This window comes from Physcomitrium patens, chromosome 13, assembly GCF_059467195.1.
Source record: "Physcomitrium patens ecotype Gransden chromosome 13, ASM5946719v1, whole genome shotgun sequence".
NCBI classification, from domain to species: Eukaryota; Viridiplantae; Streptophyta; class Bryopsida; order Funariales; family Funariaceae; genus Physcomitrium; species Physcomitrium patens.
Genome location: NC_143422.1, coordinates 7,741,020 through 7,765,243, shown reverse-complemented (window position 1 = coordinate 7,765,243; position 24,224 = coordinate 7,741,020). Strand labels below are relative to the sequence as shown.

Here is a 24,224-nt window from a genome sequence, read left to right as displayed (position 1 = left end):
GTCCTAGCCCTGTGCAAGATTTGTGCCATTCAATATACAGACGTGCTCTCCTCTTTCCTGCCCAAACTGTTCAATGTCTTCCTTGCTGATAGAACTAGGCTATGCACCCTGTTTTTGGAACTTCTACTGGAGAGGTGTACACACCCATCTCTGGCGTACATGTTTCTCTGGGTATTGCAATGAAACAGACTTGGAGACAACGCAAGCAATCCAAAGCTTCATTTCTGTTTTCTTATGTAGATTTTAATTTTAATTTTTTTATCTAATCCTTCAATTTCGTCGAAAATATCCTGCCGTCAATCTCCAACCTGGTGGGTTTCCAAACCTGTACAGATGAGGGCATTTGTTCTTACTATTGGAATTCATCCATTTCAGTATCGTAATTCCTTGATTGGCTCTGCTTCATTATTAGTAAGCATAAGAGTTCTGCTTAAAGCATGAACAGTGGGGAACATGCCTAATGACAGTGATCACGCATCTGCTGTGTGCAATGGACCCAAGCTTGGATAAAGGACAGAGATCATGTATTTAAAGCGATTCTGCACACCACCGACTGTGCTTGTGAATTAATTGTTTATCATTCTTGGTGCCCAGTCAGCCTCCTCTTACAAAGTGCAGATCTTGCAGCTTTCGTACCATTTTAGTGTTGGTTGTTTTCACGAGTATAAACCTTAATTTTTTTTTCCGAGGGAAACAAAACTTGTGATTCTGTTGTTGATTTTGTTTTTATTACGTAGTTAGTTAATTCGATTTTTTCTTATTTTCGTTGTCTTAGAGATAAAAAGAAATTAATGTGGCTCCATTTACGATTAGTAGTGTCCTTCTTCCTAAAAGAGAATGAGTTATTAAAATTGCTAGAAAATTGATAGATACCTCGTACCAGCTGTCATTGATCTCTGGTACCTGGTCCTTTTTAATATTGTCATGGGAATAATTGTCCGTTGGTAGGTGACTCATTAATTGTTTTGTATTGTTCATTCAATAAGGAAAAAAATAATAATTAAGGTTTGTGTTATAAGATTAGACTTCTTGTGTTTTGCAAAGCCACTGGTTGACCATCAATTCTGTAAACTCACAACTACACAAATGTCTTCTAAAATTTGAGAACATATAAGTTGAAAAATGAGCAGGGAAAAAAAAAAAAAAAAAAAAAAAAAAAGTGTGCAGACTGCAAGAAATGTTCTATAATTGTAAAAAGTTGTGGTGGGCCATGTCTTTTTTAAATCTTAGTTCAAAATATGTGGAAAATGAACTAATTTTGATAGGATGCGGTTGTGCTAAATCTAAATCAAAGAACAATTGATAATACATTTTGCACATAACACATATTTACCACCAATCAATGATTCATGTATCTGTTTGATTATACAAAAATAGATATTTACGTGCAGTATGTAGGTAATAAAAAAACTTATCATTATGTTAATTTTGAAAGTATTGATATACATTGAACACCTACGACAAACATTTAAAACAATTAAGATTTATTTGGCTATTTTTTTAAAAGACTTTTCAAAACTTAAAAATATAAGCTTTATTTATTTATTTTTACAACATTATTTTATTAAAATCAATTAAATGGATCTTTGATATATATATATATATATATATATATATATATATAACATTAGAATTTTAAAAGAATAAAATTTAGTTATAAAAATCATAAAATAAAATTGGTACATATATATATATATTGTAATAAAATTTATTAAAAAAATTATTGGTATTTTAATTTTAAAAATCAATGAATGTGTTAAGTAGAATATTAGTATTTTTATAATCAATTATAAATAAACAATATTTAAAAAGCTACAAATATTGTGCAATGTGTTTTTAGTTGTTTAAGTAGTATATTTGTATCCTAACTAAATACACCAACTATTGAAAAGAAAAAAAGTGGTAACAATGCAAAGATAAATGTCTGAGAAATCAAGAAGTACAAATGTACTAAAATACTACATAGAAATAAGACTAAAAACGAAATATCATTTAGATTGAGGTATTTCTTGTCTTCCTTTCTTATTTATATTATAGAAACCATATTCTATTGAAACCACTAAAAGATATTATGAATATTATTTAACATACCAAACATATAAAAGTTTCTCTTATTGAAATTTTAAAAAGAGAATAGAGAGTTTATAGGGTTTTATAAACCTTTACACTACTAAAAATATTTTAGAATCTTATAGAAGATATTAAAAAAAATTAAGGTTTTAAAACAGTTTTACAAATAAATTCACTATCTTACAAAATCTAAAAGGGCAATCAAATATGTAATAATTTTGTCTGTCTATGAGAATAAAGGATAATGTTGATTGCTTTAGAAAAAAAAAATTATAGCTTGATTTAACTACTTAAAATGTTAAAATATATATTAAAATATTTTTACTATTATTATAAAATATAAATAATATTATTATATGACATTAAATTATGAAAATTTATGAAATAGTAACTAATAAAATAAACATGGTTCTTATTAGTAGTTAATTTATGTTAATATTCACATATAAAATTTGTCATCTATATCATAGTTTATTTATTTGTATTATTTGATTAATATAAAATGATATTTATTTAAAAATATTTTAAAACTAATAAATATTATCTAAATATATATATATATATATATATATTCATTTATACATATATTATATGATATTAAAATATAAATAATTTTAAATTTTATTTACTAAAATTATTAAAAAATTTGTCAAAATAAAATTGACTAAATTGGTATTATAATATCTTGAGTTAATAATTAAGATAATTTATTTAATAATTTTGATGGATATTTATATAAGAACAAGAAAAAAAATCGTTCTTTAATTACAAGATATTGAGTTTTTATTAAAGAATTAATTAGTAAACTTTAAAATATTTTTCTTATAATAATTAACTAAAGTAGTAGTCATGCAATTTAAATAGTCATCAAATTTGGCTCTTAGAAGTATTTGGAATATACTCCTAAATATTTAGTGTATCTCATGCTTGTAATATTATATATATATATATATATATATATATATATATATATATATAAAGCACTCAAATAGTAAAATGTATTAGTAAAATAGTTATTTAACTAAAATATATTAATGTATTAATAAAAAGTATTAGTAATGCTAAATAACAATATTACTATATTAACAAAGTATTTATAAAGATTGTTGAATAATAACAATGATAGTTATTTGAAGAATTATTAGATTTAAAATTTAAGGTTTTGCTTGTATAAAGTGTTAATATTTAGAATTTTATAAATTTAAAATATTTTTATTATAAATAAAATAATTTAAGTTGATTTTCTTTCTTTTTTTTTCTAAATCAAAATTTTATAATTTTATGACTCAATATACATATGTATGTATGGATATTTATTTACATATTTATGCATTATTAAGTATGTTTACATATTTTAAAATTTTAAAATCATATATTAAACTTTTGTATACATAGTAGCATTTAAGGCCTTATTTTGATTTAGGTATAATACATTGAAGTCTAACAAATGGTAATCATACTTGCAATTGTGGTCTTGCCTTCCAACCAAGTTGTTTTCACAATCACCACAATGATCAAGGTCTTTTCAATGGTCCCATTTTCTCCTAATACATTTCTTTTTACTAATTTTATTACTTGGTTATTGTTGCAATTTTTATATTTGGAATAAGTAGTCTTGGACCACTTGTTAAAAGAAGCTCTATTCTTTCTTAGTTTTTGTTTAAAAATAAGGTTAAAAAATCAACCAAATAGTATAGCCTTATATTTGCTTTTCAAATTGCTTTAACCACAAAGTGTGCTACAATTTTATATTAATTTGTAAAGTTTTTGCCTTTCAAAATTTTCGTTCCAAAAACTTAATTATACCACATCAGTGTTAATAGGCCATTCCATATGCTCTTTTATATCTCTAATAAAGAGTATTATTTGTTTTGTTAGATGATTGCAATTGTTGTGGCTTTTGATAAGGAAAAGAATAAAAGAATAAAATGCTTCATGTACACATTCAAGAGACTCCTAGCCATTTGAATGTTGATTGAAAACATTATCATTTTTCTGTAAAGCAAATCAAATGTTGAACCTAAGACATTAGACCTGCAATCAATCGACATATCCTTGACTTCAATTTTTTCTTGACATTGACAATTCGTGTCCATCTGGCACATTCTTGATACACAAATCACAACATGATGTTTCATCGTCACGTTAGCAGTGAGCACTATGGGACCCAGAAATTCATAGGGGAAACTAGTTAATCATCCCAGTGAATACAAATCATAGAAAAGAAACACCGAATCTCAAGCATGAACCAGAATCAAGCAAGTACCCACTCAGTATTCTCCTTTCTTTATCACTAGGAATGTTTCCAGATAACAATGAAGGCCAATAATAATATCTTCATACGGTGCAGTAGTGAATACCCAGACACATATCGTCTTCGCAAATGCACAACTGCTAGTAAAGGGTTAACCGAAACTGAAACTTTCATAACAAAAAATCTGGGGAGGCACACCCATCCCCTAGTTGCACTAGAAGCACAGCAAAATATTCTACTACAACTTCTACTACTATTAATCAATACTGCACAATACTGATCTTAAAACCACTGATCTTAAAAAGCTCATATGTACAACTAATAGTGTGCTTCACGACGTAGCTTAAGGAGAATTGATCAAAACTATAACGTCCAAGATTCTTACTTTACACTTCATGAAGCATAGGAGCGAAGGTCCCGTCCTTATTCCAAGGACGCTCTGCGTAGGCCTTTCCAACCACGCTACGCTGCTTGATGATGCTACCATCGACCCCTCTATATTCTGGAAAATAGTCCAAAAATGTTTTTGTCCCAAGCGTATTCACCCCGTTGAACAAGAACTCGGTTATATACCTCTGCAAGAGAAGCCACAACATACAGTGTGGGGGTCAAACAAAGATGAACGCATCACATGAAAACTCCAAATCCCAAAGAACCGGAGTGGATAAAGAGTATGTGGGTAGTAGTGATACGATGAACGTATCACATTACAAGGTCGTACTTGAAACACCACACAGCACCTCTTTACCCAAGTCGTTCTTCATTGGGATCAGTTTTCAACGATTGACATATCCTTTTCCAGTGGGACCTCACGCAACTGTGCTAACATCCGCATGTTATAGTTGATTCACACCTAGCGACTTAAATTGCACTTCTATTAGGACTTCCATTTGTAGTGGGATGAAAGGTGAAAATTGGCTTAACAGGAAAAATCGCCTATAAGGCCCACGGACAAAATTAATATATGAATTTTACCACGTGAAAGTGGTACAGAGAGACCAAGAGAGTTAAAATAGGTACTAACCTCGCACAGAGGCTCCCCAAAGAGGCGCATCAGTAGGTACCTTCCTGGATCCTGCATATCCGGTAGACGACAAGAATTTAATAAGAAACGGTAAACTAACAATAGTGGATTGTTCGAAGCAGAAAACTAGCAAAAACTTGTATAGTTTTCGTCGAAAAAACTGGCAGCCCGATCTGGATAAATACCTTCGTAGCACGCCACATCAAATACCGATGATGAGACTCTTGGTTTTCTGCAATCTCATAGGCATCGTTAGACGGATTTGCTTTGTCCGCCATGTCCAACCAAGCCTATATATTTCCAAAACAACACAATTTTCAAGTAGTTAGAGATGCAAAAAAATTCACTACCCCCAGTACTCCTAGAAAACGCATGCTTAAGATATACCTACAATCTTTGTTCTTCAAAGCTGTCGTAAATTCTGCAACTTCGTGACCTCGATTTCCCGGACTGGATGCACCATTAGTATGGGAGCCTTATGTAGCAGTTGGAGATTACCATTATTTACAAAAGGACTCGATCATTACTACACTTAACTCTTTTGTCTGGTCTGAAAAGTTCTAACATTTGTCTAACATTTCAGTATAAGACCGCGAATAACTTCCTCCACCATTCAACAGAATGTAAATTTTCCAAGCCATAAAGCCTTTCGATGCTATGTTTCGAACCACCACCTAAAAGAGCCACTATGCAGAAGATTCATGGAAAGATTTAAATTCTTTGTAGTCTATAATTTGTGCTAGCTGAATAACTACACGAAAGACTTAAAATGTAAAGTGGTAAATTTCCAAATCCCTAGTGTAAGTAAATGGAAAAAGGTAACATACATCAAGATAGTCTTTGAAAGCACGGAACACTGTCTCTTGAATCTCTTCACGGCTTGCAGGTCTGGTCCATAAAACAATAGGTGAAAAGAATTGTATCGATTCTGCAGTGAGTTTGTCACCCCATGGTAGCAACTGCAATCCCAACAACAAGAGCATACATTAATTTAGTCTGAAGGTTGCATAACTTTAAAATGAGCACTAAGAGTCCTTAGTGCCTATGGTTGAAGACTGACATCATCATCGACTTAGTGGTCTATACAAAATCCGTCTCAAAAGAGCCCAAACATGTTTATCTGCTTTGCACGAACATCCAGGACTTCAAAAGCAATATTGTCAATATCTTACCTCTGCATACTTATTGCCCAGCGGTAATATGCGAGAATAATACTTCTCCTTATATTCAGGCCTCTGCTCAGTGTTATATAAAGGGTTCAAATCTCTACACACAAAAAAAAAGTGTTGCACCACATCACTTCAATGGCAATGACAATTAAGCAAGAGCGAATCAGTCGCAATCGTGAGTTACACATATATAATATTTCGTACTCCAAAAACTGCGCGTGTAACACCGAGCCAACAAAAAGAGAAATTTTTGTTTGACTAGTAGAACAAGACACTATACTATACTCTATTATATCAGCCCTAGATGTAGAAGAGTGTCACGATGCTTACAGAACCACGATGTTCATCCTTGCAGTTGAGAAAAAATCGGCGCAAAATATTGGAAGGTCGTATTCAGGCCGTGCACAGATAGCCACATTCAACACCTGCACCCTACCCACGCAGTCTCTCAGCTTCACATAGAACGCCCTGTTAGAGGCTACAGTTAAACCATCACATCGAAAAGAAGAACGAGTTACATAGCTAAAAGAGACGAAAACTCTCATTAAAGAAAACTAGCAAGGCTCTCGTAAAAGACCTGCATGTTATCTCCACCATTTATAGTTGCGCATCGAAAAAGACGAAATTTCGTGGATTCAAAAGCAACATTCTTGACCACAGACTGTCCATCAGCAGCCACCATATTCTGAAACTCACCCTACAATTCAAATGTTGCATAACAGGTTAGACCCATAAACATTAGATTACAAACAATACACGAGAGAGCAATGACAAATGTGGAGTGCAAAAATTCACCTTTTCCCAGAACTGAGTAGGAAAGTTATAAAATAAAAGTTATTTATTTACGACTTATCGTCTGGAACAGTGAACGTTATCATCTGAGTCCACATAATAAATCTCGTTGCAAACTATAAAATTGCATCCTATCTGCCCTCCTCTCCGCCCAATTTGGGATTTCTATCTTAATAGCCAAGGTGGTACAAGATAAATTGGCGTCGACAGAAATCATTCAAATCAGCCAGGTGGCCCTTTGAATTTGCCCCACCACTTCTCATGAGGACTACATAAAGTCAGGAACACCGATTCGGTTTCTAGGAAGTATAAACTCGTGAACCACAATCGTACACGTTTGCATCACACCCTAACCTCTATCCCCGTAGAAGGTCAACAAGAGTTAGATCGAGGCTAACTCAATCGTTAGATCAGAAAAATTGTACCTGGCAGGGAAGCGGAGAGATGTCTGCTCGTTGCTCTACTGCCCTTACAGCATACTCCAGGAATTTATCGAACAATCCTTCCGCTACACCACTTCCACACGCGTCTAAATCCTTCCTGTTCAAAGCAGCAATCTCGACATTTCTAGCCCTAGTATGCTTGTCACCATGAAGACAAACCCCACGGGGGCCACCCTTCTGATCTCGCCTCAGCACCCACGCATTGCCATGACACACAAATCTCCCACGCCTCACACACACAGCCGAAGGCACAAAGCAAGCCGCTCCAGTACACGACTTGCCAATCGAGCTCCACAGAGCCCCACCCACAATTACAGTGCTCCCGGAGCGTCCATTAACCTTGTTCGTCTCCAACGCTTGACGACTACACAGACTATGTCCCCCTGCGCCACAACGCGAGCTCACGAGCGCCATTGCAGGCTCCCCACCTGCGCATGAGAAAGGGCTCCTTAATGCTCTCAAGCAAAGATACACTCGCTATGGATAATACTCTGCTTCCGAGACCACGAAATCCTGTAAAAACGTCCGAGTTGGCACACGCACCAACAATCACGAAGAATCGGGAAGCAGAACAAGTTGCGCGAGCTGCGCACGCGGCAAAGTTCTCAAGCGGAGGAGGAATCGCAGAGCCCACCCACAAAAGCCCATCCAGCTGGGACAGAGATCACATTCATCCATCATACCGTGGAACCCTCTCACCGCCTCCCTCACGGCCGATGCCTATGACCAACCCTGACGACGACAGCGCAAACATTTGCCTCCGCCATGGCCAGGTTTCCTCTGTGAATTGTGACGCCATTTTACCTCGTGTTTCCACTTCCCTATTGCGCTTCTGCCGGTGGCTGGTCCGTCGGTGGTAGAATGGGTTAACACGCGATTGAGATTGTGCATTTATAGAAATCGTTGTTTGCGGTGTTCGTCGTTAACTTGCTTAAGGAACGAGTGGCCAACTTGGAGCACAGAAAGCTTTCACGGCCATGCTTCATGTTGCCCTCAATCAACACACATGGGTTTTGAAAAATCATTGCCAATTGGGTAGTTTGAGACCTCGGCTTTAAGTCACCATTATTCTATCTACGTCTGAATGATGAGCTGATTTGTCGGAGTGATGTGTTGCTATTTGAGCACACGGGCAGCATCGTATCTGAAATCAGCCACCGGCAGTCTGAGATTCGAATTCAGCAACATGGAGTACTTCTGGCGGGGTCCAGACGGGTTATTGAGAACCATCTCCGGCGAACAGGAGGTAGCATACGCAATCCAGTTCTGCAGCTTCTCTGCACCACGCTACGAAGCTGGATAGTTTTTGTAGAAATCCTAAGCAGAAGGCGTTGTCGTGGAGAGCTTGCATTCATAACCTTTAAAGAGCACATTCAAAGAGTAGATGTGTTGGTGGAAGTGCTGGTTTCCTGATGCTGTTTCCCCATTCAAAAGTCTCTCGTTCAAAACGGATTCGACGCTCCTAAAAATAGTTGGAAATGTTTTTCAAGTCCAATATCGACAAAACAGACAGGAATGAATCAACAAAAGTCATTTATCTTTACTGTTAGAACCATTGATATCTAAGACAAATGCAACAGGGATACAGACCACAAGCGGATCAAATCGAGGCTGATGGCGTTGTTTCCAATTTACATTTCAATTCACCTCAAAACAAATAGTTTTAGTTCGTATTGCGCAGGTATAGGCACAAATATAATTAGCCGAAAAAGAGATAACTATTCTTCACTTCATACTACTTGTATACACACCCTACTGTCAAGTTCGCTTCTCGTATAAGTAACAAAACACGGTAAACGGTACATGATACGAGGCACAGTAAAGCCGACTACAGAACTTTGCACCGCAGTGAGTACAATTATGCAAAAATGCCTCGTGGCATGACCTGGAATTGTACTTCATTATAACATAAAAGATGGAAGACTGCTGCGCAAAACATGAAACATATCCCAAAAGTTCTTTGCACCAGGAAACACATTTGTTGGTAGGGATTAATCACGACTGTATCAGCACCAGACCCATACTTGTACAAGATGAAATAAAGAGACATGCCGTGTACATTACATTGATTGACATGAGTGTCAAGAATTAAGCACATATCATGATGAGACTTTCGCATAGTTTTGAATTAACAAAAACTCACCTAAGTACTTACGAGGACCCAACTCACTATTCCTAGAAACTTCACTACCGGATGCAGATCCATACCATGACTGTCCAACGACAACTCCTGGACCAACTACACGAACATAGTCATAAAACTTCTTGCCAAAGGCGAATGGGTGCTTTCCTGTCAAATGACAAATCACAATTAGGGCACCAATCCACAATGCGCTAATCAAGAACACTAATCAACAATATCAGAACGCATGACTAACACTTCAATTTTGTAGTCATCAGCACCAGTATTGTACAAGTCAATATATCCCAAAGATACCTGGCTGTGGAAATCCATTCGGCACAGCATTTTTCAATTCAAAATGCCCATCATCATAAGAAAAGGCGAAGTCGCACTGCTCATTTGTGGCTAATACAGTTCTTATTGGTCTGACTTTGAAGTACAGAGGTGCAACTTTGTTCCCAAGCCCCTCCAGCACACCGCCTCCTGCATTATGCAAAACGCCACGAACGCCTAGTCAAGAAAAGATTGTTACGAACAGTACCAACTTGCTCAAGTTTGTTGAACGATCTCTAAGTGTGAAACAAAATGACTACTGAGATGTGATGTCAAAATATACACCGATTCACTAGTCTGAATTCAGTGCAACCCTGAAAGCTATACAATACCACTCGACCGACTCACCTGTAATCACCCTGCCATATAACTCTCTATCTTGACTGTAGAAAAAAGCCTGCAGCATCCACTTGCTAATATTAAACGATATAAAATGGGTTCAAGCAAAAGTAGCAGTAAACATAAGTGAATCAGAGTAAGACAGTAACATTCACAAGAACTGCTTTAAAACAAATATATATATATATATATATATATAGATTGTTCTTTACACTACAAATTACCTTTTTAAATCGGCTCAAAAAGTTGAAAACCCAGGGCACTGATACCAGCCAAATCACCCAATTCCATGAATCAGCTCTTTTTGCAGTGACTTGACAAGGGCAAAAAATCTTCGTCTGTTCAACTTTCTGAACTCGACACAAAATTTTGTAGATAATCTACTCAACGAGAAAAACCCAAAAACGCCGGAATACGTACAAAGCAGATAGATATGGCATTTAGAACCTCTACCTTCATTTACTTGTCCCGTCCAGACTAAGGGCTGGAGGGGTTCAGCAGCTGGATTAAGGAGAAATCGTGAAGCATTCTGCAGATAGAGCCCCGGATCTTCATATCTGAGCTCTGTCATCTTCCACATTGCGGTTATGTGCCTGCTTGTGCAAACATGCATACAGATTGATTTTCAAATGATCGCAGAATAGCGGAAAAATCAAGTAAACCACTGGTCAATGTTTCGTGCACACTGTCGCTCCCAATTAGTGTACAAAGAGGCCTGGTAGTAACTCCACGTAGCACGAGCATACTGATAAATACTGCAGATGCGCACCATGAGGGTTGTGCGAACAGCTGCAACCTAAAGCTTGAGTTGGCGATAAACATCTCCAAGTTTACAACTTCTAAGTCGACGTAAAAGAAATTCTAAGGACGAGCAAGCACAATAAATAAATAAATTAAGTACAAGCCTGAACAAATACAGTAGGAGACAAACAGGCATGCCAGCTTACCTGGGTTCCAGCAAGTCAAGTAACCGATGCCTGCGCTCCTCTGGGATGGCTGCGATCTTTTTCCTGCACATCTCCATGTTTTGACGACTTTGGGTTTCCACAAACTTCTTCGCAACTAATGACAGCTTCACACCTGACAATCCACTGCATGAAAAATATAGCTGACAAGATGCTTTAACATCTTGTATGTTCACTTAGCGAGCTCTTGGGATTCTTACTTACCACAAAAATGCTGCATGATTGTAGTTCTTATTCGACATAGGCTTTAAAAACGGGGGTGGAACTAGTAAGGTTAAAACATCCAATTCATCCAAATATGCTTTCCTCCCATCTGCCAGTATTCGAAAAGGCTCCTCTCCTTCGTTACCAACGGCACCGTATTTGTTCACTGTATTTCTAGGCACTACATCCATGCCACCCCTTCCTGACGTCTCACCCCCTGGATTCCTAACAGAAGTATCACCCTCCCCTCCACTAGAACCAGAATATTCACCTGATAGCTTCCAAGGATCCCAGCCTTCACCTAAAGGCTGAATACCAGCTACATCAAAAGATTCATAATCTGGCAATGACTCACTGGAACCATTCATATTCCCATTCAGTGGCTTGCCATTAGTGGAATGGCAAATGACGGAGAGGCTGAAAGACGGTCGCCTTGATATCAACTGGTATTGATACGAGCCTACATGATCACCAAGTGAAAAGGTAGAAACAAACAGATCAAAACAAGAAACAATTACGCCAGGAGCATGCATCAACGTGAAGCGTTGCAACTTGGAAAAAATAAAAAAATAAAAAATAAAAAAATCACTAAGTGCTATATGTTTACTACACATCAACAACACTGTGCACTTGACAAAATTAACTCCAATTTTTTAAGATTAGATCAAAATGAAAGATTTCAACACATTTTTTGAAACAAAAGAAGAAGCGGGAACAAACAAAAACATATACAAATAAAAATAAATAAAAATAAATAAATAAATAAAAATGACGCCGCAACCTTCAGGTACACAATGCCGTTGGCAGAATTCCACACATTAAGTCAAACAAGCGCCCCGAGACCACTCGTGAGCCACATACCAGCTGGCAACTGCAATTTCAGAAGCGTTTTCGTGAACTTCTCGCCTGATATCGACGCTGCGGGATGGGATTGGCGCCCTAGGGACGAAAGCCGCAAGGGAATGACCACGTTTGAGGGGGGGAGCGAAACCCTAATAGCCATTCTTACGGTGTGTCTCTCCGGTTTCTCACAACACAATCCTCTTCCGCATTATTTGTGACCCCGCTCGAGAACTGTTCCTGTTGTCTGCTGTTGCTGCAACCACAATAACAACAACACCTTCACCGATAACAACAGTAGCAAAACACTCTCCGCACCGAATTTTTGGCAGTGGGCATTACCCCTGCGCGCCTATGACCGTGGCTGTCTCGGAGACCGAAACCCGTTGAACAAATTAAACTGAAAAATCAGTAATTCAATAGTCTTTTAGGTTATCTATAGATCTATTCACTGTTCATTTGAGTATCTGTGTGAGAATCAAAAGTAGTTCATACTGGAACAACAAAATTGTTAGTCAAATGCATTGTTTTGAATCTTGATTCAAAGCATTTGTATTGGTTGAAAAGTAGGTTTTAATCGACACCAGTAATTATGTTACACATTGTTCATTTCACTAAAGAATAATATACGACTTCTCTGAAAATAACATATTTTAAAAATCTTAATCTTAAATGAAAATGTGCAAGGAATTTTTTTGTTGCTTAAATGCTTCTATCAAAGATAAAGTATATTACGATCAACAGTTTTACAAAAACACACAAAGTAAATTTGAATAAACAGAAAATTATATTTCTAAGAAATCATTTGATATTCATTCATTTTAAATTGTGGAAATACAAGTTATGGGTCTTAACAAGATTTATTTGCATATGAGGGTGCCATGTGATTTTATATCTATTTTTAATTACAAAATGGTTTTCTACTTATTTAGACATTAACACACACACACACATTTATATATATATATATATATATATATATATCACTTTTATGACCAAGTAATTTTTGAAAGATGTTTTCAGTTGTTTTATGCACATAGTGATATAATTTACAATTTGTTATTTTTGTTGGTTACTTTTTTTGTTCATTTATATTTATATATAACTCCTTACACAATAAGTGATTATGTAGATTAAAATAATAATAGATAAATCTTCCTTCTTACAAGGCTTAAAAATCGAGTTATTGAATATTTTATATTTCATGAATGTTAATGACAGTCGCATCAAAGCGTTAGATGGAAACATGGGCCATAGGCATTCGGAAAAGTGAATGATGGCCAGATCTGTCCAGCTCGGATCGGAACCAACCCCTCCACGTCACGAACGAAGGGTTGGAACGTATGCGGTGGTGGACATCGTCCACGTCATTTCCGCGTCGTCGTTACCAAGTTAGGGCATCGTTCTTCTCGCCACCAGTTTCGTCGCCCAGTTCTCATCGATTTGCGCGTGGCAAGCTTTATCATCGGCGAACTTCCAGAGACTTCTGATAAGCTCTTCTTCTCCGGTTAGCTTAGTATGCTGCTTCTCGCCACCAGTTGCCGCTCTCTGGTAGTGTTTTTTTTGGTTCTTCTCGTGTTTTCTTTCCCATCCGCCGAGGGCTTCTGCCGCTTCTTGCCTCAATCTTACTCCTCTCCGGGTGTGGTAGTTGTTATCTGGACTCGTCGCGTAGGTTGCGGTTATTTGGAGCGTTTGCGGCGAGGTTGTGCTGGCAAGGATGACGAGGGGTAACCAGCGGGAGAAGGATCGGGAAAGGGCCGCTGCGAGAGCCAAGACGACCAAAGCGCGAGACGATGGCTTGACGCCGGAGCAGCGTCGCGAGCGTGACGCTAAGGCTTTGCAGGAGAAAATGGCGAAGAAGGCAGCCCAAGTGAATGGGCAAAAACAACCCGCGAAGCAGGCAATGAAGAAATAGTTACCGTTAATGTACAGGGTGAGAGGGACTGGTCTACTCTATGCTCCTGGTCCCCTAATTGATCTGCAAAGATCGGAGGTTCGACGACTGATTCCTGCAGAATAGTTTAGAGTAGATTAGCATGTCGTTGGCGCTGATGGTCTTTGGGAGAATTGATGACGGCTGTACACTGTTTTTTGAATTGTGCAACTGTGTGGTTTTCTGCTTGGTGCTTATCCCAGAGCAGCCGGATTTAAAGATCCTCTGTATTATGTCCTGCATCCTTTCTGCAATAAACTCATTGTTTTAGGAATCAAGTGTTACCACTCGGTGTACTTGGTGGCGGGACCTGCCCGACTTCTTTTTTTTCTTTTTATTTACCTTTGGCCACTATGAATGTGAACATGAAGTTGCGATGTCAAGATTAGGTTATGGGAGCTTTGATACACAATATAGTCGAAGGGCTGCACTTGACGTGCTGCTAAAATCCCTATAGATGCACGATTGTCAAGGTTAATCATTGCTAACACTCGTAGTGGTCTGAAACCGACAGACTACTTCTTGATTACAGTCGGGATCTTGTTGTGAAAGGAGCATGGTTTCAGATAGGTCGGTTACGGTAAGGCATGGTTCGATGTACATCAGCAGAGTAGTGTAAGTTACTGTCACGCCCTCAGAAATAAGGTAGGCTTGATTTCTTGCTAATTACTGTTTGTACAGTGCTGTGATACTTCCGCGCATATCAATGAGCGTGTACAGAGCTGGTCCGTTTTTAGTAGTATCATGATAGATGCTGAAGGAAACGTCGTTTCTTCCCTCCGTGCACTGCGTACAGGTGGAGTTTAGATTTTAGAACACTTGGAACGTTTTGATATATGGTTGGCAACTTCATTTCATGGTTCTCGTTTTGTTGATATGCATTATTTTACCAGTTAAAAAATCAATGTGGTTGGCAGCGATATTGTGCATGCGTACAACGGCATGAGTCAAGCCATTTATCATCTTGGCTTCTTACGTGAGGATTAGTGTTCAATGGCTGCTAAGTTTGGCAGATATTATCATAATTAGTGCTTGCCAATTGGAGGATCTTGAGGCGAAAATGTTGGCTTGGAAGAGGAGATCGGTTTTCTTTAATTATAACAGGTGTGTACTGTTGGGAACGAGTAAAGAGTCTCGAGATGTACTAGAACGTTCTAACAAGGGTGCGACAGATGTGAGGGGTCGTCGGCGGTAATATCTTCCTCAATTCCATCGCCACTCTCAACCTTCCGACAAAATTTTAGGAGACCACTGTGGATCACTTTCACATGATGATCATCATGTTGTTTTTCTTTTGAACTTCCGGACCGATGATCACACTTTGTTAGTATCGTTGCCATGCCAGCTCCTATTTACATTTTATGCTGGGTTTGGCTTTGGTTTACAGACGTGGGCTCTGAACTTCCTTCCTGAGCTTTTGCGTTTAATGAGCTTTTGCGTTTGGCTAACGTTGTAGATTCAACATCCATAGTAGACTCGCAAAGCTGATGTGGATGTTTTATAAGTAAAAAAACATTATAGTTGAGGAAGACCAGTCTCTTTCTTTCTCTTTCTCTCTCTCTCTCTTTTTTTTTCTTTCTTTCTTAAGTCGATAAAGATTTGGATGACGAGGGAAGGCCCCCGAGCCCCCTCTATCGAATCCAGGGATGAACGATTATCATTTCATCCTCCATCTAAAATGTCATCCATGCAGTTGTTGGATATAAAAGGCGGACTTTGCGGCCGCTTCTTTGGGTGCTGGCGTTGTCGAGGAGGCAGTTCTGGGAATTTGTTACTATTTTTTTGAGTGTTATTTTGGGGAATTTTTAAATCGACACATGCATATACTACATCGACCCACCCATCATCATACATATCTGCACATAAATTCTCGAGCTCCTTCTTCCATTGGTTGCGGATGCTGCAGCAGTGGAGAATCAATTTTTTTTGCTGATGGTTAGGATGGACGGGTTGACTTATCAATTCCCTAATTTGTTCGCTTTTCTTTCGTTTCCTCGTGTCTGCAAGAATTTTTGATCGTTGTGGGGATCAGATTCGCCGCTCCTCCATCTGGTTCCCTCGCTCTTCTCTCGCTATGGCGTCCGAAGGAGTGCTTCTGGGAATGGGAAATCCCTTGCTTGACATCTCTTGCGTGGTTGACGAGGCTTTTCTGGAGAAGTAATGTTTCCTTCTATTCCTTTTTGTCATTCTTTTAACCAGTTTTTTATTTGAACCTTTATTTTTATTTTTATGCGCCTCTTGCCTTGTTTTCGACCTGGGGCATTTTGCACTTTGTGTTTCCTGTATTCTTCCCAACCTGAATCTTCAGATTCTGCTCTAAAAAACCCTGTTGTTCGGGAATAGTAGCGATCGCAAGTTCAGTCCGTGTGGACCTTCTTAATTACGTGTCATCCCTTCTCTTACATGGTAATTGAAGATCGTCCTAGAGAATAGGCATCATCTTCGACCTGTCAACTTGAGCTATATGCGTTGAAATCTACATTTGCGTAGCACAGAACTAAGTGATAGATTTGATCTTTCTTGCATTTGGTCTATTTGTTCTGATCTTTGACGCTGGACCTGCAGGTATGGACTGACCCTAAACAACGCCATACTCGCTGAAGACAAGCACCTTCCCATGTGAGCTGAACAAAACCCGGTCAGTCCTCGGAAGTCGGTATTATTGAGATGCACAGTGAGATTTCAGGGGTCATCCATAGCTTGTCACAGAAATTTGCTCGCAGCAATATTTGGATGGGAGAGGATGGTTTGTGGGGAAGCATTCATTCTTGTAACAATCCTGAGATGATATTTCAAAAGCTTTATGTACGCGGATCTGCACATGTGAAATATTCGTGTGCTTATTTTACCTCTTCTGGACTTGCAGTTACAAGGAGTTAGCTGGCAGACCTGATGTGGAGTACATTGCAGGAGGTGAGTTTAGAATTCGGATACCGAGTAGGGATGTAGTGTGAGAGATCTCTTGCTTACTCTTCACTAGGCACTGTCATGAGTGGTACAAAAAACTTAACCTGTGCTGTGCGTGCCCTGGATACAGGTGCCACTCAAAATACCATCAGGATTGCTCAGGTACTTTTTCGGGAACACGAGTAGATTAAGCTGATTGCGTATGCTAATGCTGACGGTTAAGTCGCTTCGTTTTTTTTTTTTCTAACATAATAACTAGTGGAATTCGTTTATTTTCCCTGTTTTGCACAAAGGTCATAGTAAAATTGTGTTTTCCCTCAAATTCTGTAACAGATCCAAATTCAAAGTGTTATTATCTTTTAACCTGGTTTTTCTTTCGAAATGATCAGTGGATGCTGCGCGAACCGAAGGCAACCAGCTACATTGGTTGCGTTGGAAAGGATGAGTTTGGAGACCGTATGTACAAGCTTGCCTCTGAGGGAGGCGTCAATGTAAGCTTGTACTCAAGATTGTGCATAACTTGATGTTTTTCGCTGAGAAAGTGTGGGTCTTCGACGATGACTTCTTAGCTTGTTTTATTTTTTTTGTTTTGAAGTCTCTCGTGCTGGGTATGAACATCATGTCCACAATGAATAGTTTATTAGAATTATACTTCTGATTGTTGAGCTTCGGAATAGTGAGTTGCAGAGTATCGAGGACCAACAACCTCGCGGTCTGGATCATAAGTTCTTTACGTGTGTACAATATGCTGCAGAATATACAATTTGTGTGAATATTTATGAATTCTAATCTTTTAGCTCTGATGTCGATGTTCTCATGTGTCTTGTGCTAAAGATCCAATATGATGTGGACGAGGAACTCCCTACTGGAACCTGTGGCGTACTTGTAGTCAAGGGAGAGAGGTAGTGTAACCCAACGTGCTCGCACGCCATCATCATGGGCTTTCAAAAGCATTCAGATAATTTTTTTCTGTATGTATGCTGGATTTTGTTGGTTTAGCTTCGTTCGGCAGATTCTAATATATCACATGCCGTCCTTTTATTTACTGCAGATCCTTGGTCGCTAATCTGTCAGCCGCCAAGAAGTACAAGATCGATCACTTGAAGAAACCAGAAAACTGGGTTTGCGGTGCGACTCTGCTACTCCTTCGTATTTGTATTCTCAAGATTTATTTCCGTTGTTTCCGTGGAGGTGGGACGCAGTTGCGTTTTTCAATATTTCCTTGATAGCCAGGCAAATTCTTAATAGGTTCTTTTACTATCTCTTCGTATCTGTCTGATTAATTGCAGTGGAAAGGGCAAAATTCATATATAGCTCTGGTTTCTTCCTTGCTGTTTCACCGGAGTCCATGATGACCGTGGCTAGGCATGCTGCCGAGACTGGAAAGGTGGTTCTCTATTTTAGATTTAGTGGATAATCTCTCCAGTACTACACTGAAATGTTCCTGAATGTCAAGTATCAGTGACCTCATTAATGGAGTACTTACATGGCTGTACTAAGTGAAGCGACTTCTTCATGTTTGTGTGTGCCAGTACTACATGATAAACTTGGCTGCTCCATTCATCTGCCAGTTTAAAGACCTTATGGAGCTTTTTCCGTAAATATTTCCGCCCACCTTGTTAGCAACCTACCTTGTAGATTATCTTAGCACGTTTGGCTTTCACTAATTTCAGGGATGAAAACAGAAAATTAGGTCTAATTGACATTGTTCGTGCGATCCTGCAGTTACGTTGATTTCATTTTTGGCAATGAGAGCGAGGCCAGAACATTTGCTCAAGTTCAAGGTTGGGAGGTAATTCATTTGATGACACAACTGCATGTGCCTGCTCGTCACTGTCTGAATTGGTGGGTGTCTGAGCTATTGTTGGATTCTGATGGCTACGACCTAAGTCTTTCTTACCGCCTCCTCCTGCAGACAGAGGACACCAAGATTATTGCTGTGAAGTTGGCTGCGTTGCCCAAAGCTAGCGGCACTCACAAGCGTGTTGCTGTTATCACTCAGGGAACTGATCCCACAATTGTTTCTGTAGATGGACAGGTATTTGCTTAATTTAATCTTATATTCAAGGAAATTTGCACGCTGATAGATGCACGTTGTTATATGCTGGGCTATCTGGTGTTGAGAATATGTAGTATATGGTTTTCTCCCAGGTGACTGAGATCCCAATCACCGTCATCCCCAAGAACAAGTTGGTCGACACTAATGCTGCTGGTTAGTTTCTCATTAATTTAATCCCCCATCAATTCCACAGGATCTTGCTTTGTCTGGGAGCTCTTCGTTTGTGCAATATATCATGATTCTCCTCGAGAAAGGAGAACGCAACTACTTGGATCTCGAAAGCGCTAATGTAGTGGTCTAATTACGTTTTTTTGTCTGCGTAGGTGACGCTTTTGTTGGAGGATTCTTGTCTCAGTTGGTGTTAGGGAAAGACATTGTGGAGTGTGTTAGAGCAGGAAACTACGCATCCAGTATTATTATTCAGCGTTCAGGATGTACTTTTCCCTTGAAGCCTTGTTTTCAGTCGGAGTAGGAAATTGTTAAGGCAGAGGTTTGTTCCCTTTCTACCATTTACAACCTTTTTCACACAATGCAAGCGGTTTCCCATTCGTGATGTGATCACTTTCTCCACTGTATATTGGTTTAAGGGGTTGTTTATATATCATCAACGTGAGTGGGTTGCATATCAGTTTTCTCTCCGACCTGTCAAATGCTGAATATTGCAAAACTTTTCTCGTAACGTCATGTATACTGGGGGTCAGAGTTGTGATCAACGAATACTCGTTTGCAAAACATAATCATTCATCCCTGAAGTAATTAAGTCTGACAAGGTGAAGGTGAATAATGCAACGTGTGATACAATTCTTTGGGAAAGAGATACTCTAATCTGAAGCAATTCGCAAATTACTTTCTGACAGTTGGAAGGAAAATCCCACCGTTGCAAGAGGGAATATATCAGTACGTTTTTGGGCATGGGCAGGACTTGATAAAAGGGAGTTTTCGACTAGGACAGACCACCTCAAGGAAGATATGTGTGTCAATTGTGACAAATTGTGAGACAGCTGTGGTAGGTAATATCTTAATTTCATTGTGTCATGCCGACGAATTGAGCGATTTACAGACCAGCTGTGGCCTTCAATCCTAGAACGATCCCTACTCCTATTACGTGTCCCATGGCTCCGCAGGCAAGGGTGTCAGTGGCAGTGAATCCAGCGGGGTCACCAGTTTGGAGGCCAGAGTCTCGATCCACGAGCTTCAATCCAGCGGTAGACTTCCTGTTGGCGGAAGGTGCAAGGCCGAACCTACCGGCGAACAACATCAGAGTGGTCGATGCAACCATGATCTGCATATTCACCAGACACGCAGTAAAAGTTTGCTTAGACAATTAGTAAAAAGCCCGACGTTATTCTAAGAATAAGCCAAAAGTACATTGCCAGGACAGAACACCCACTGAGACAGTAAATTTTCTTAACACTTCACTTGGATTCCTTTCAGAGTAAAGATCATTCTCCAAGGTAATGAGGCGTATTATCGCTCCATGGTCAGGTAGTAGGTTCTCTCACTTCCATGTCATTAAAGAGAGTCTATCACATAAGATATATCTCGCGCAGGTTCACGCAAACTTCCCCTAGTGAAGGATCAGGCTTACCAAGTTGGTAGAAGATCCAATGTAGTCACATCGTGCTCCCAAAGCACCCTTTCCTGAAGACTTCTTCATCACCTGGAATCGATAAGAAGAGTGATTTCAGATAGTGGTGCACTGTATTCCCAAGAAAACAACAAATGCAGAAAAAGGTAACACACATTATTCAAAATCACTGATTACCGACAGGAGAGACGATCATCCGCTTCGAGGTGGACAAGACTAACGCTCAAGACCTATAGAGGAGTCCGCCAGCAATGGATTACACACCGCTCCAAAACTCTTACAACTGGTCTCTCGCATTGTACAGCAAATCACTCGGACCTAAAGACCAGATATGTCAATAGCAGATCGACTTATTGCAACGCTACAAGGACAGAGTGGAGCGCATACCAAGCTTGGCACAGGCTTGCTAAAGCTGGTGGTGGCCTTGAGACCTTCGAATTGGCGCACAGTGGCGACGGACATAGTTGCGGCGACGGCAGCCATTGCGAATCGTCGATAGGTCACCCTCGAACAAGCTCCACCGGCAGCACCAACAACAACAGCAACCACAAAAGCAAGGAGGAGTGTGCTGTTGGATTACAGCTGTGAGGATGGAAGGTCTTGATGGCGAAGCTGCAGGGCCGAGATAGGGATGTGGATATGGGGCCCCTCGTCCAATCACCACGGTCATAGCCCCGCGAGCATCGTGCACCATCCAGACGCCTTTTCCCCGACCCCCTATAGATAAGGCGCGCGCCTTTATTTGCTGACTTGTCAATGTCACGGTGGACGAGTTCACGCTTCGGCCAATGAGATGCAGGCTGCAAGCTCTTACGTGGCTCGCCTCTTGATGCCCCTCTTTCCAGTGGATGGGCCTCACAGGCTGTTTGTAAATGCGCCTGGCTGGGGTTTACTGTTTCTTTATTGGACAACAGTTGAGATTGTGATACAACTTTCCGTGAATAATGAACTTGTTTGAATGATGAAATTGGAAATTACAAATCGCTGATTTTCAAAATAATATTTCTTGTGAGTGGAGAAGCTGTTTGAAATTATTGTGTTGCTAAATCTTTAGTAACTTTGTATAAAAACAAAGAATTAAATCCATTTTATTTTATTTTATTATATTTTTATAAACTTGAAAAATTGATGAATATGGCGCAAAAGTAAAATTCAATGCAAGAATCAGGTAAGCAATAAAGGTGTCTCTCTTTCTTTTCCTTTCCATTTATTTATCTATTTATTTTGGATAGTTGAGGTTAGCTTGATTGTCGACAATTATGACATAATTCAAAGCCTATTTAAGTCTATTGTAGAGATTTTTATGGAACCTTAGTACCAAAGTTTGAATACAAATAAGACCAAAGGTTCTTTGATCATGTCAATAAAAATCTTTGTATATATATATATATATATATATATATTTATTATCTTAAATATAAGCTTTCAAGTAAATAAGCCACCAATTTTATTTTCAATTTTTTACCTTTGGTTTTTCCACTTTTTTACTTTTTACTCAAATAATAGTTCAATAAGATTTATAATTTTGAAAAAGAAAAGAAAAGAAAGAGCAACAACAATAATAACGAGGATATCTAATAGCTTTGAAGATGGAATAAAAATTGAAACAAATCAACTCGATTTTAGAATGATATTTTATGTATGGTATCAACTATTCATTAATATAATAATAAAGTAAAATTTATTTATTTATAAAATATTAAATATGACATTTATTTTAAAAAAAGAAAAGTTAGAAGTGTATATATTTGGCATTAGCAAAGATTGTACATGTAGAATGGATAGAAATTTGTTTCTATAAGATATTGGTAAAATAGATTAATCATTCCTAAGGTAGTCAATTCAGTAGGTCAGATGATTGAATTAGTTATGAAAAATGGTTAAGTAGGGAATGTTGGTTAGAATCTATTATTTCAGGGATAAGTATATAGTAATTGAAGAAGATATTGGAGGGGCCAGACTGTGATAGTCATGAGCCGGGATAAGCTTGGTTCTATCTCTTGTTTCTTGTTTATTTTGTTGTTTTAGGTTTTGATCACTGTGAAGTAAATATGTAGAATAATTCAGAGATTGATTTATAAGATATTGAATATGAAATTAGAGTACTGTGTGATTGAATTATTATGAGAAGATATTAGGAGATTATTCATGGATGGAAGATTATAATTGTTGTTTATTGAGAGTTGTGTATGTTTTGATTGAAGAAGTCTATGATTACAGAAATTATGTGAAGCCAGATTGGTTGAAGTGGAAGTCTGTTATTTTCAATGTTGGATGGAATTTATGTGTGTTTTTAAGCGGACTTTTGAGAGAGTACGAGATTGCATATTGTTGTTATCAGTTGATGAAGGAGTATTGTTAGTAGGAGAAAGTATTGCAGTGTTCTTTGGTATTTTTAGTAGTTTGGAATACGGTAAAAAGTCATGCGGTTAGTCTTTCCCTGCGTTCAAATTCCCCTATACAGGTTTATTCTAAAATTTTTTTGTAGAATAAGTAAAACAATAACCACATTTTGGTGCCGTTGCCAGGGATTGACAATAGTATTGAGTGTTAGGAATTAACTACCAAACGAGTAGTTTTGGATGTTACGCAAAGAGGTTATAAAATCAAAATTGATTTGAAAGTGAAGAAAAATGTGTAGTTAGATGGGAGATATGAAGCATATTCAGTAGTATATAATAAAAGATTATGGTTGTTAAGAATAAAAACATTGCAGTAAAGAAAACATGCAAGTCAAAAGAAAGACAAGAGAGAGCGCAAGCAAGAAAATTATTGCAAAATAAGCAAGAACGTAAGTTAAAGAAGAAGCGTCAATAAAGTTGGATTAAGCCATGGTTGCATGTTTGTCAGCATATCCGAGCATATCCAGAAGCTGACCGATCTCTAATATTTCAGACATATATACCATTAAGAAAATTGCCAAGAGCACTTGCAGAAAATTTTGTCAATAGCCCAGCATATCTCTTGAGCTCGTTAACTGCAAGAAGAAGAAATACAAAAAAATTGGGTACTCCATTGGATACCTTTTCAATAGCAAAAATTATCGATTCTATCAAAATTGATTCCATAAAATGGCATAAATTGCTTGTCAATAAAGGCCAATTCAACGTGCTTCAAAATCCATCGTTTTTACCTCCAATTCAATCAATAAACTTATTCAGAGATAATAATAGTAAATTAAA

The 24,224-nt window shown here is 38.2% G+C and overlaps 5 protein-coding genes across 7 annotated transcripts; 2 read left to right on the top strand and 3 right to left on the bottom strand.

Annotated features, from left to right (window-relative positions):
* Positions 1–4,475: 4,475 nt before the first annotated feature.
* LOC112290529 (phytochromobilin:ferredoxin oxidoreductase, chloroplastic) lies at positions 4,476–8,233 on the bottom strand. Its single transcript, XM_024536878.3, has 8 exons — positions 7,735–8,233; positions 7,095–7,214; positions 6,848–6,942; positions 6,521–6,614; positions 6,176–6,307; positions 5,534–5,638; positions 5,349–5,399; positions 4,476–4,899 (listed from the first exon to the last, which is right to left on the bottom strand). Exons 1-8 carry the CDS (start codon positions 8,164–8,166, stop codon positions 4,711–4,713), a joined length of 1,218 nt encoding a protein of 405 aa, XP_024392646.1. The 5' UTR covers positions 8,167–8,233; the 3' UTR covers positions 4,476–4,710.
* Positions 8,234–9,791: 1,558 nt separating this feature from the next.
* Positions 9,792–12,842, bottom strand: LOC112290528 (uncharacterized). Of its 3 annotated transcripts, none has more exons than XM_073538204.2 (8): positions 12,497–12,842; positions 11,716–12,175; positions 11,494–11,556; positions 11,000–11,139; positions 10,771–10,808; positions 10,556–10,604; positions 10,190–10,357; positions 9,792–10,042 (listed from the first exon to the last, which is right to left on the bottom strand). In XM_073538204.2, the coding sequence occupies exons 2-8, from the start codon at positions 12,081–12,083 to the stop codon at positions 9,852–9,854; spliced, it is 1,017 nt and encodes a 338-aa protein (XP_073394305.1). In that variant the 5' UTR covers positions 12,084–12,175; positions 12,497–12,842; the 3' UTR covers positions 9,792–9,851. The 3 variants fall into 3 exon arrangements, with proteins under 3 accessions (XP_073394305.1, XP_024392645.1, XP_090111405.1); XM_024536877.3 differs by having other exon boundaries at positions 12,577–12,842; XM_090255279.1 differs by lacking the exon at positions 12,497–12,842 and having other exon boundaries at positions 11,716–12,474.
* A 1,154-nt stretch (positions 12,843–13,996) lies between these two features.
* On the top strand, positions 13,997–14,762 carry LOC112290532 (uncharacterized). Its single transcript, XM_024536881.3, has one exon. It carries the CDS (start codon positions 14,273–14,275, stop codon positions 14,468–14,470), a length of 198 nt encoding a protein of 65 aa, XP_024392649.1. The 5' UTR covers positions 13,997–14,272; the 3' UTR covers positions 14,471–14,762.
* Positions 14,763–16,251: 1,489 nt separating this feature from the next.
* Positions 16,252–20,029, top strand: LOC112290530 (adenosine kinase). Its single transcript, XM_024536879.3, has 13 exons — positions 16,252–16,645; positions 17,054–17,107; positions 17,355–17,401; positions 17,526–17,557; positions 17,785–17,886; positions 18,230–18,297; positions 18,447–18,523; positions 18,685–18,782; positions 18,928–18,992; positions 19,121–19,187; positions 19,311–19,433; positions 19,547–19,607; positions 19,778–20,029. Exons 1-13 carry the CDS (start codon positions 16,563–16,565, stop codon positions 19,924–19,926), a joined length of 1,026 nt encoding a protein of 341 aa, XP_024392647.1. The 5' UTR covers positions 16,252–16,562; the 3' UTR covers positions 19,927–20,029.
* Positions 20,030–20,458: 429 nt separating this feature from the next.
* On the bottom strand, positions 20,459–21,601 carry LOC112290531 (photosystem I reaction center subunit psaK, chloroplastic). The gene is made up of 3 exons (XM_024536880.3): positions 21,430–21,601; positions 21,043–21,114; positions 20,459–20,736 (listed from the first exon to the last, which is right to left on the bottom strand). Exons 1-3 carry the CDS (start codon positions 21,523–21,525, stop codon positions 20,509–20,511), a joined length of 396 nt encoding a protein of 131 aa, XP_024392648.1. The 5' UTR covers positions 21,526–21,601; the 3' UTR covers positions 20,459–20,508.
* Positions 21,602–24,224: the final 2,623 nt, after the last annotated feature.

What these genes read in the sequence shown, in the direction of transcription:
- LOC112290529 (XM_024536878.3), bottom strand. Translation starts at nt 8,166, where the DNA reads ATGGCGCTCGTGAGCTCGCGTTGTGGCGCAGGGGGACATAGTCTGTGT. An exon ending in ATGGTGGAGATAACATGCAG is followed by an intron (nt 6,943 to 7,094) that starts GTCTTTTACGAG and finishes GGTAGGGTGCAG; the next exon opens with GTGTTGAATGTGGCTATCTG. An exon ending in CTTTCAAAGACTATCTTGAT is followed by an intron (nt 5,639 to 6,175) that starts GTATGTTACCTT and finishes GGAAATATATAG; the next exon opens with GCTTGGTTGGACATGGCGGA.
- LOC112290528 (XM_090255279.1), bottom strand. Translation starts at nt 12,329, where the DNA reads ATGTGTAGTAAACATATAGCACTTAGTGATTTTTTTATTTTTTATTTT. An exon ending in TTTTGAGCCGATTTAAAAAG is followed by an intron (nt 10,605 to 10,770) that starts GTAATTTGTAGT and finishes TGGATGCTGCAG; the next exon opens with GCTTTTTTCTACAGTCAAGA. An exon ending in ATATGGCAGGGTGATTACAG is followed by an intron (nt 10,358 to 10,555) that starts GTGAGTCGGTCG and finishes TGCATAATGCAG; the next exon opens with GAGGCGGTGTGCTGGAGGGG.
- LOC112290532 (XM_024536881.3), top strand. Translation starts at nt 14,273, where the DNA reads ATGACGAGGGGTAACCAGCGGGAGAAGGATCGGGAAAGGGCCGCTGCG.
- LOC112290530 (XM_024536879.3), top strand. Translation starts at nt 16,563, where the DNA reads ATGGCGTCCGAAGGAGTGCTTCTGGGAATGGGAAATCCCTTGCTTGAC. An exon ending in ATACCATCAGGATTGCTCAG is followed by an intron (nt 17,558 to 17,784) that starts GTACTTTTTCGG and finishes CGAAATGATCAG; the next exon opens with TGGATGCTGCGCGAACCGAA. An exon ending in TTGTTTCTGTAGATGGACAG is followed by an intron (nt 19,434 to 19,546) that starts GTATTTGCTTAA and finishes GTTTTCTCCCAG; the next exon opens with GTGACTGAGATCCCAATCAC.
- LOC112290531 (XM_024536880.3), bottom strand. Translation starts at nt 21,525, where the DNA reads ATGGCTGCCGTCGCCGCAACTATGTCCGTCGCCACTGTGCGCCAATTC. An exon ending in GCAAGCCTGTGCCAAGCTTG is followed by an intron (nt 21,115 to 21,429) that starts GTATGCGCTCCA and finishes TATCGATTCCAG; the next exon opens with GTGATGAAGAAGTCTTCAGG. An exon ending in TTGGATCTTCTACCAACTTG is followed by an intron (nt 20,737 to 21,042) that starts GTAAGCCTGATC and finishes GTGAATATGCAG; the next exon opens with ATCATGGTTGCATCGACCAC.